Raw genomic sequence first — 10,477 nt, 5'->3', positions numbered from 1 at the left:
CCTTCTCGCTGGAATTTGTGAATATGTTCATTTTAGATGGAGGCTAACCCTGTAAAAATGCGCTCTCATTGCTTTTATTCAGCGGTCATGGCGAACTCGAAAATGGACTATTAAACCCCTAAAGCAGACCAATCAGGGTATCCCTCAGGCTAAATTTGACCCCTAAAAGAGACCATATTTAAACTTATTAAATAGATAATATTTCTTCACGTGCAACCCTAAAAGACCTTCACTTCTACATACGATAGCGCCAAAATCCGAAATTTACACCCCTAAGCGAGACGAGCGAGACGACGAGCACCCCCTCCCCTTTCATATGCGATTACCCCCCTCCCCCTTGAGTGGACGTTTGTTCTTTTTCTTTTATTTTTCTGTTTGCAGTGAGCGATTCATTCTCATTACGACTATTGCCAGAACCGAGTTCCATTGAAGTAATGACTTGTAGTTTAGGCGTAGTTATTCCACGCTATTGAGGTCCTCTGTAACTTGTTTTTAGGCAACTTGCCTCAGTAAGTCTGATTGTTGGAAGACGGGTATTCCACTGAGAATCTAGCCAAGCAATTGGTAAAACGCACTAAGCCGGAAGTTAAATCGATTCAGATTACCTTTGATGTAGAGATATATGTTAACGGTTTCGTTAGCGCGGGAGTTACTTTCCAAGAACAGGAGACAATTGTTTTTACCTGTGAATTCTCCTCCACCTTCAGCCCGTTTCAATTTTTCATCATACCCACAATATAATACAGTTCTTTCGCCTCGCTAAAACCACGCCACCTCCTTGAAAAAACAAAAGGGACCTTTAGATTCTAGGACGAGGAAGAGAATGAGTACGAGTTTTGATTGGGGAAAATACTTTAAAAATTTATAGCCCGTACGAATATCTTACTCCTTGTTAGCAGTATAGGTTGCTCAGTTATTCTTATTGCTGTTCCCCTGACCTTTTTGCTGACCGAAAAATGCCACTGAAAACTGCTACCGTGTTGTTGACTTGTTTTGACACGACGAAATGTTTGCAAAACCTCGTACTAAAATGACGACGGCAACACGTTTTTCCCGCCAAAATGACGCTTGTTTACGCGCGCTCGCTGTTGTTCTATTTTCTATACTCGTAGTCCTTCTCGTCCTAGAAACTAAAGCTCTCTAAAAGCTAGAATGCCACCTTTTGTGATCTCGGCTCGAGCAGAATACGCTCTTTTTTCATGGATATAAGAACGTGAGTCTAATTCTGAGGGTGAGGCTGGACGTCCTTATTTTTTGTGATTTGAGCCTGAAAACGTTCTTAAGGACGGTGTCTACTATTGTTATTGCGCATACGTTCTGCGCATCTCAAGATACTCAGTCGGGTTTCCTATCGGAAATGCTTACCAATACAGAGATATTTTTGCACAGTTGAAACCTACCCGGAGAAAATAGATCTTAGTAATTACTCTTGGTATCCAAAAAGAAAATTGGGGGTAACCATGCATTTTTGAGACATAATTAAGTTTCAATTTGAGAAAGAACGCCATACATTGCTTTGTATTTTAAAGCTTTTTACAAATATTATTCATCACTTATCTTTGAGAAATGCGTGGTTACCCCCAATTTTCTTTTTGGATTTCAATAACACTTGTTAAGATCTACACTTGCTGCATAATCAAAAAAACCAAAATCAAAATCCCGAGGAGGCATCATTGTAGCTTGAGCGTATATATACAGAGTTACAATGATATACCGTATTTACTCGAATAAGTGCCGCCCTCGAATAAGCGCCGCATCTGGAACAAAAAAGTTATTAAGCACCGCCCTCGAACAAGCGCTGCACCGCAGGAAAAACACTATAAATTCTTCCACAACGACAAAGGAGTTCGCTCTCACCGCTGATATTTTAGCTCTCGTTATCATGAAACTCTCGGGTTCATTTCACCGCGTGAATTTCTCTCGTAATTCTAGATTTAATATCAGTTTAGTATCAGTCCATAGGAAAATTAACAGGTAGAAAGTGTACCGTTGAATAACACTATAGAAAAAGTAAATTTGTCGGGTACAATGTTTAAATAAGCGCCGCCCTCGAATAAGCGCCCCACTTGTGGCGCGAAAAATTAAATAAGCACCGCGGCGCTTATTCGAGTAAATACGGTAGTACTATATGTGTAGTGTGTTACCAGGAAAAATGTCGACTTGAAAGCTGCAAGAGCGAGCGGAATAATCTGAAGACGATGACGTTTTCGCACCAAATGCCCGCAAGTAAGGCAGCGTTTACACGAACGCGGTTTCACATCGACACGGTTTCATGACTTCGAAAGCGCGTCAAATTTCGCGCCAAAATAGTAAACGTGTTCAAATCGATGCGGTTTCGCTGTTTACGCGACAGATGAAACCATCGTTTTGAAAACGCTCCACTTTTGACAGCGGTTTCAAATCGACTCGGTTTCGGCAACAGTCTCGATCGGTGTCGTGTAAACGGAAGGTGTAAGCGCGTCGAAAACGATACGGTTACAAATGAAACCGCATTCGTGTAAAAGCTGCCTAAGTCTTAGGTAATGATGACGTAGAAGAGAATGGCCGTGGAAAAGCATCTTGCCATTTGTCACGATGCGTCATACGTCATACGTCATACGTCATACTACACGTGGTAGTAGCGAAGTAACAGTTACGGTGTGTCGGTGAAGTGCTTCTTAAGTCGTCTGAGCTTCATTTTTGTGTGAGAGGGATCGATAGTACTCTCGCCATGTCACCACAGGCAACCCAAACTCATACTGCGAATGCTCACAGATTTAATCCCAAAAATCGGCTTGATTCGGTCTTTTGTCCACTCTCAATTGAAGATCGATAACAAATGATATAGCTTAAGGCCCAGAGTCCAAGAGCAATCTCCACATCCTTAGAGCACAAGCAAGTTTTCACAAAGAACCCGCCACTTTCTCCAGCTTAAAAGGCTTTTTGGATTCATCCGTAACACGACCGTTGGCCTGGGCCCGGTTGTTCAAAAGCCGATTAACTTAATCCAGGGTTAGCGTAAACTTTTGTCTCATGTTTTCAACTTTTTGGAGAAAGTTTCTTTTTCTTATTTTTGTTTTTCAAGATTGACTTCTTCTAATGTAAAGTTTTGCCGAATATCAGCGTTGAACAGCGGTTGGGAGTAGAGAAATAAACGCCTTGGTTAATTTTTAATCTGGGATTAGCGTTAATCGGCTAGAAATTGATACCATGCTGAAGTTCCCTGGAACATCCGAACAGATAATGATTTTGTAGGGTAGCTCACTAAACGAGCTTTCAAAGCATTGTGGAAACCATTTTAAGTAATTCTGACAAATTTTAAAGTTCCCCTGTGACCAAAAAGTCAATTTTTATTTTTCTTTGAATTTCAAATCTATGTTAACTAAACACTAAGCGACTAAACTTTTAAGGCTTGATTTCAAAAAGACACCTGTTTACTTTAACTGGAATTTTCCTATTTAATGGTCCGCCATTACTAACTTTAAGATCTTGAAAGCGCTGGATCGAGGAGAAGATGACGTCAAAGGCTCACTAGCTTAAGAATGCAATGCGTGTGAACGCCGCAGAATTAACATGCAGCTCGGGAGTTTTGGGCTTTCAGACTTTTAAACTCGCATTTTGGATATTTAACAAGCTGTATTCACATGCCGAAACTTTAAGCTAGTGAGCCTTTGACGTCACTTTTCCCTGGATCCAACCCTCTGAGGTCCAATCGGTCAGTTTTGAATGTGAGGGTTCTTTTACGTCCCGCAGGGTTATGAACATTACTGAATGGTTGTGAGACGGTTCTACAGTTTATAGTCCATATCCGAGACTAGAGAGTCTAACCGTTGTTTCCATGTCCCGAAACACAGTCTCAGCTCCGACTACTACCTTAACCATAACCTGACAACTCTTGCCTTCGTCCTTACAACTTCAATCTTTCCAGCAACTGCCCCTATTACTGCAGCTGCTGCTCCCGTTACAGCCTCTACTACCGTTACCAGGGGTAGTGAGAAGCTACTGTAAAACCATCAGGAAGGGAGGCCATGTCATTGTCATTTTCCATACATGTACCTCCAAATGCTTCAATAACAAACAGACAATTTGTGAATTGATTCCTTGTAGCCCAAAATTGTTTTCTAAAACATTGCATTAAACTCTACATATACAGTACGTGGCTGACAGGTCAAAATCTACCAACCCTGTGACTACTGACAGCCAAGCAAATTTTGATACACACTATAACAGTGGGACTGGAATTCAGAACAAACAATAATTTATAAGTGTCAACGAGTTTCTCTACACTTCTGTCCATCTTCCATCAGAGAGCAGCTCAAACTCGTCATTCTTGTAATTCATCAGGCTATTTGTCCTACAATGATGTACATGGTTGTAAATACTCTCATAAAATGAACTTAGCCTGTCTGCCCCCGCCAAATGAGCAATATTGTTGTTATACTCCCACTGTCTGTCTCCTAATAAATGAGCATGTTTCTCCTGCAGACCTCTCGAGATTTTCTCTTGGAAATCATCTTCCTCATCAGTATTCATTTCTCCTTCAGATGGCAAATGCTTCTGTCCACTGAGAACCGCTGCGATATATTGTGCTTGAAGGCTGAACTGTGGAAATGGACACACCCTGGTGCCCAGGCCGATGAATGACATTGTGGGGTACTTGGTGTTGAAAATGTGTTTGTATAGATGTGTTACTCGGTTATTTGTGACTTGAATGCCACATTCATCATCCAGGAAAGGAAACGAACAATTATATCCAGTACAAAGCAGTATGACATCGGCTTTCCTCTGGTGTCCACCATCAAAATGAACTGTCCCATCACTTGACACTGAAGACATGGGGCAGTGTTGCTCTACATTGTCTGGAAGTTCACAGGTCAAAGTCTTCCTATGACTGAGGTATACAACCTCTGCACATTTAGCTACCTCCAGACAAATATCTAGACCAGACGATCCACCACCAAGAATAACTACAGCTTTCTCTTGGAACTTTTCTGGCTGCCGATAATCATGACTGTGTATGACGAGGCCAGGAAAAGACTCCATCCCAGGAATAACTGGTACAAAGGGAACAGAATAGTGGCTGCAAACACAAGAATTTTTAAACTCAATTGTGAATTTAATGCTGTTGTGTCTCCCATTCAGGTAATCTAAAAAACCCAAAGCATCATTTTTGTTCTTGAAAAAAGTAAAGGTATCGAAGAACACATGAACATCAATCAGCCTACAATTTAGTTCCGGTATGTGGACGTCATATCTTTACTCTTTTCAAGAACAAACATGATGCTTTGAGTTATTTTAGACTACCTGAATGGGAGACACAACAACGTTAAATTCAAAATTGAGTTTGAACAAAACGATGAAATCCCATTGCTTGATATCCTTAAGAATTTTTAAATTCTTTGCAAAAAAACACTTCCCAAATTCTACTGAAACAGTAACCCAGTGATGAGATCCTAATGGTCAAGAATTAGCATAGAATAATGAAACTTTTTGTTTAAATTGTAGAGGGGAGAAAAAATAATGCATACAAATTAGAATTATTAATTTTTACTAAACTTGGAAACTGTGACAACATCCAGGGGTTTTAAGAAAATCAGAAGTTTGAGTAGAGTACCGGTAACTGACTGTATCAACAAGGTTCGAGGGAGTAGCCGACTCGGCTGAGCTAATACATGTACATGAATGATGGACTCTGATTTTTCAGTTGTCTTTCACCCATTGCCAAGCACCTTGTATCATATCCTTCCCACAGGCTCATTACACCCTTCCATCATTCATTAACATATTTTTAAAATTGAGGCATTTGACCTTGTAGAGCCCGCAGACAGAGGGAGGGACACATTGTCCATTCAGGATCTATATGTACATGTAGATAAACGACCTCTCTCCCTAGGAGTTCTAGTACCTCAATGGGTAGAGCATCCAACCGGTGTTATGGAGGTCGAAGGTTGGAATGCTGCCAACAATTTTTCAGTTGTCGTTTTGCCCGTTGTCAAGCAACTTGAATGTATTATATCCTCTGAGCTAACTACACTGTAGTCCACAGGGTCTTTTCACCTGTGGGAGATGCCAGCTTGGCAATGTCTAACAGTCAAACATTGGGTAGCAAATTGAATATGCAATGCCAGTGACTCCAGGCCCCAGTTGTTTGAAGGGTGGATAGCGGTATCCACTGGATAAATCACTATCCACTGGATAACTCAATTGGTTTTGCTAGTGTTTATCCCATGGATAGTGATTTATCTGGTGGATAGCGTAATCCCCCGGGGGGAGGGGGGGGGGGTTTCAAGCAGTTTACTCTAGCATAGGGTATATAAATCAGAGCTTTTGGGTCTAGAATGAGGTATCATTTTTCACGAAACTGGAGATACAATTGTACAAAATTTCTCTTTGAGTGTTGAAAAATACTGAAATACTGAATTTCGTGTTGAAATATTGTTTCAACATTAAGCAGTCATGTAATGTTCTGTTTTTCATGTAAACACCAACGAAATAGGGGAATCTCCGTTTACATTTTTTGCCTCATTAGCCCATCGTTCGCTAATGTATCAGCCAAAAAATCAGAATTTTGCCAAGTCCATTGCATAATGAGCTACAAGTATCTCTGAAACTTTGCACTCAATTTACCAGATAATCTCTGAGTAATGACGGTTTGACATTTTTACAAAGAATGTATGGACTACCTCATTAGCACTCTTTCCACCAAGTCTTTATTAATCAGTTTTTGCTGGGGAAAAAACAACTCATTATTTTCAAAGCCACAGACTTAAAATTGGTTCTCAAATCAATTTGTGAATCTGGTGCCTTCTATCGGCAAACTTGTTTGTTAATGAGTCAAGACAAAATGTAAACAATGGCATCAGCAAAGATTTGTCTTCACCAAACCATTTCACTTTTAATATTTATTAAGTCATACAGTACAACAATGGCGCAAACGGTGATCTTTTAATGTGTGAAGATAGCATGTTATTTTTCACTCGTGAAGATATCATGCTTTTGCCCAAAAGCTATATACCTGGTATTTCATTAATTTTGTGTTTCATAAAATAATGTACAGTACATATGTTACTAGGCTGCATGAACATAAGAAATCAGAATACAATACTTACCCATTACATACAATGACAGCTTCAAACTGGAGAACTTTAGACTTCTTTGTACCAACATCATTTATAATGACTTCCCACTGAGGGTTGCAACTGCCCTTTTTATCAAGTGGACGAACACTACGGACAACAGAGTCAAAATAAATGTATTTATACAATCCAAATTTGGTTGCATAATCTTCCAGATATCTGAGAACTTGGTGATGATACATAAAAGATTGCCACACAGGAGGAAATGGGAAATCTGGAAATGACATGATCTCCTTGGGGAGATTGGTTCTGAAAAAAAAAAAGTTTGAAATGGTGTCAGTAAATACGAATATACATTTTTCCGAGATAATCAGAGAAGTACATGTAGACATTACGTAAGTTTACCCCAAAATGTAACCATGCCATGCATACCTTTTCTATATTTTAAAAGATATGTGTAGTTCAGATTAGGAGATTGGAAAAATCCATCATTTTATTCATGCAATGGGCTTAAAACCTGTGTAAACAATCTGTAATGCCATAGATGATTCAGGATTGCATGACATCATAGGCAATACTTACAGCTTGTACATGAAGGACTCTTATAATAATTATATATCCTGTACTCTGATTTAGCCAAGCCTAAAAGGGAAGCTCCTGGGATATTTGTTCTTACAATAAGTTAATAACCTGGCTGGAGCCTACGATCTAATCAAAACCCAGTACCTGGTCAGCACTTGGTAAACTTAAAAAAAAAACCAGCTGACCTCGGCGAGCTCTAAACTTGAGCCCACGATATGGTCACGTGATACTGATCACATTGGAACACATGGAGAGGTGGACGTACATACAATCATGCAGTAGTAAGGTGACCAAAACCAAATGGGTTACCATATTTTCTTACCCATGGTGCTGTGCATTAAGTTGGCAAGTTGTTAATACAGCAGATTCAGTCAGAGCTACTAAGGTAACATCCTGTAAGCAAAACTATTGTGCGGTGGAAGAATAAATCTGTTCTCCAGAATCTAGTGTCCTGAGTTGGTGGCACTTGCCTTAAGTTTGCAAATAATTTTACATGTACCGTAGTTATTCGGTTAAAAGGTGCACGGTTTTTTCAAGAAAAATCTGTCTTTGGGTGGCAAGTTAGTGCTAAAATTTGGGTACATCTTATAGCCAAGTATTTTCGCGCAACAAAATCTTAAGATCACAATTTGAGAAGAACTTGCAGTTTAAACAACACAAGAAAAGGACACTAGTTGTCAATTTAAAAAAAGAATAGCGCTTTTAGAGACCTTTAGAACACTAAACGACGTCAAGAGAAAAGTAAACAAACGGAAATTTGCATACATGCTTAATAGCACGTGCTCAGTAACGTGATATGAAAACAACACAATCGTTTGAACCTTGTTTTGAATTCCGAGAATCGTGTTTGTCGCTCGCATGAAAAGTTTCTTCTCTGAAAAAACAGTGTGGAGATAAAACAACCTTCTTCGTTCATCCAGCCTTTCTTGTGCACTGAAATTTGCATCCTTGGTGGCGTGTTGATATTCAGCTGTCAAACACCTTTGAATATGACTTTCGGTGCGAGTTTTTCGCCGTTCGCTTTCGCTTGAAGTCTGAAGTCTGAAGTCTGACTATTTATTAAGTCGGAAAGTTCAAATAAAAGTGTATGCGTTGTATGTTATGATTTTCAGGTGTCAACTTTTAGCTTTTGTTTTTGCGTATATCATTAAATGTGTGACTTTTTCACTTTGTTTACGTTAACAAAAAGAGTTCGCATGCCAATTGTGTATGGATAATTGTTCTCAAATTCATCACATCCTTTTGGTAACTCAAGTATTTTCGCGTAATTTTCAGTTTGAGAACTTAGCTTGATTAAATTGCTAAGTTTGGGGTGCGTCTTATAACCGAGTGCGCCTTATAACCGAATAACTATGGTATGTCATGATTCAAAATTTCAGATTTTTGTGGCAGTGAGTAAAGGTTTGTCACATAAACCTACTACCTGTAGTTAAATGCATGGCCTAGCTGTTGTTTAATGCATGGCCTATCCTACATGTGATGAAAATGTTAATGAATGTTTTATACACTTTTAAGGTTTGTCTATTGTCTTGATTGAGTTTCAAGATGGTGTTAATGACTGGGGCTGGACAATCTGTGAGCCAGCGAGCCATGCGAGGGTCATGTGAGCCATGCGAATTTCGCACCCATTTCAAATAGTACTGATAGACAGTTATTAGGTCTAAGCACCCACTTTAAAACAGTTACCCTTCAATACCTGTGTGCCTTGCATGTTGACTCGCATGGCTCGCCGTGTTGGCTCGCATGAGTCGCAGTCATGGCTCGCATGATTCACAGTCATGGCTCGCACATTGTCCAAACTTTTCATTAGGCTTAATGACTAATGAATGTTAGCACAAATGAAAGTACATTTTTTCTGTTTTGTAATTGCTGAATGACACATAAAATAATTACAGTGTAATATGCCTAAAAATGTTATTGAATCTGAGTTACATGTAAAAGTTCGTTCTTTGGCCCTCATGAATGCATCTTCGCACTATTGGTCATCATTTCACGCACATGAATGCACATTTTCTCTTAATGAACAGCAAAAGGTGTACTGTACATACTCTACTATTCTTCAGCCTTTATTTATCTTACAAAAAAGTCAATCCAAATCCTTTCCCTTTGATCATGGCAAAATTTATAAATGTAGCTTTTCTGTGTAATTCTTCGGCTGTTGAACATGTACCGGTATTGATTTGTGATTAACATTAAGCTTATTCAGTGTGTGTGCATACATGTATGCATGTCTGACTGTTCTGTGTGTCTCTGCTTGTCTGTTTTATTTGTCTGTATTTTAATTACTAAGAAATAACTGTATTTATAGCTTAATTCTAATGTACCGGCCTGTTTGACTATCTTTTATCAATAGCTATTACCTTGAACTTTACTCAATCTATTTTTTTTCTGTTTGGTTTCATTTGTGGTAAAAAATAATTATATTGGTACAAAGAAAGGTTGTTGTTGTTGTTGCACTACATAGCCACTAAGGTGCTTGTGAGCGGCAAAGGAACAAGCTGTTAGTGGGGTCCGGGAGCACGCTTCTCTGGGAAAATTGGCAAATTTTTGTTCTCTTGAGAGCCATTTCCTGCATTTTACGTGTACATCATATATCATTAATTCGAGTTACGAGTAAAGTTCTTCTGAAAACACAGATTTTTTTACATTTAAGGCATCCTTTCAGAATGAATCACTTTCAGAACGAGAGTACTCAGGTACATAGTAACATACAGTACACATGCTTGTCCAACCACTTTGTTGGCTTTTCCGCTAAAATGGTAGTCGAGTAAGACTGGTGGCCTAATATGACTCTGCACAACTTGCGGTGTTTTGCGGCACGAGTTTTAAAACACAGATTG

At 39.2% G+C, this 10,477-nt stretch overlaps 2 protein-coding genes across 2 annotated transcripts in view; both read right to left on the bottom strand.

Annotated features, from left to right (window-relative positions):
- LOC138021839 (uncharacterized) overlaps positions 1-10,477 on the bottom strand; it is a 380,926-nt gene that overhangs the window by 305,629 nt on the left and 64,820 nt on the right. The window lies entirely within an intron of this gene.
- The window catches only part of LOC138021837 (uncharacterized), a 14,723-nt gene continuing 7,547 nt past the window's right edge, over positions 3,302-10,477 (bottom strand). Inside the window, exons 2-3 of the mRNA XM_068868857.1 lie at positions 7,089-7,364; positions 3,302-5,059 (exon numbers count right to left, since the gene is read on the bottom strand). Coding sequence (XP_068724958.1) covers positions 4,261-5,059; positions 7,089-7,364 — 1,075 coding nt within the window. The 3' untranslated portion in view covers positions 3,302-4,260. The remainder of the gene's footprint in view (positions 5,060-7,088; positions 7,365-10,477) is intronic.

This window comes from Montipora capricornis, chromosome 10, assembly GCF_036669925.1.
Source record: "Montipora capricornis isolate CH-2021 chromosome 10, ASM3666992v2, whole genome shotgun sequence".
NCBI classification, from domain to species: Eukaryota; Metazoa; Cnidaria; class Anthozoa; order Scleractinia; family Acroporidae; genus Montipora; species Montipora capricornis.
This window is presented reverse-complemented; position numbering and strand designations above follow the sequence as displayed.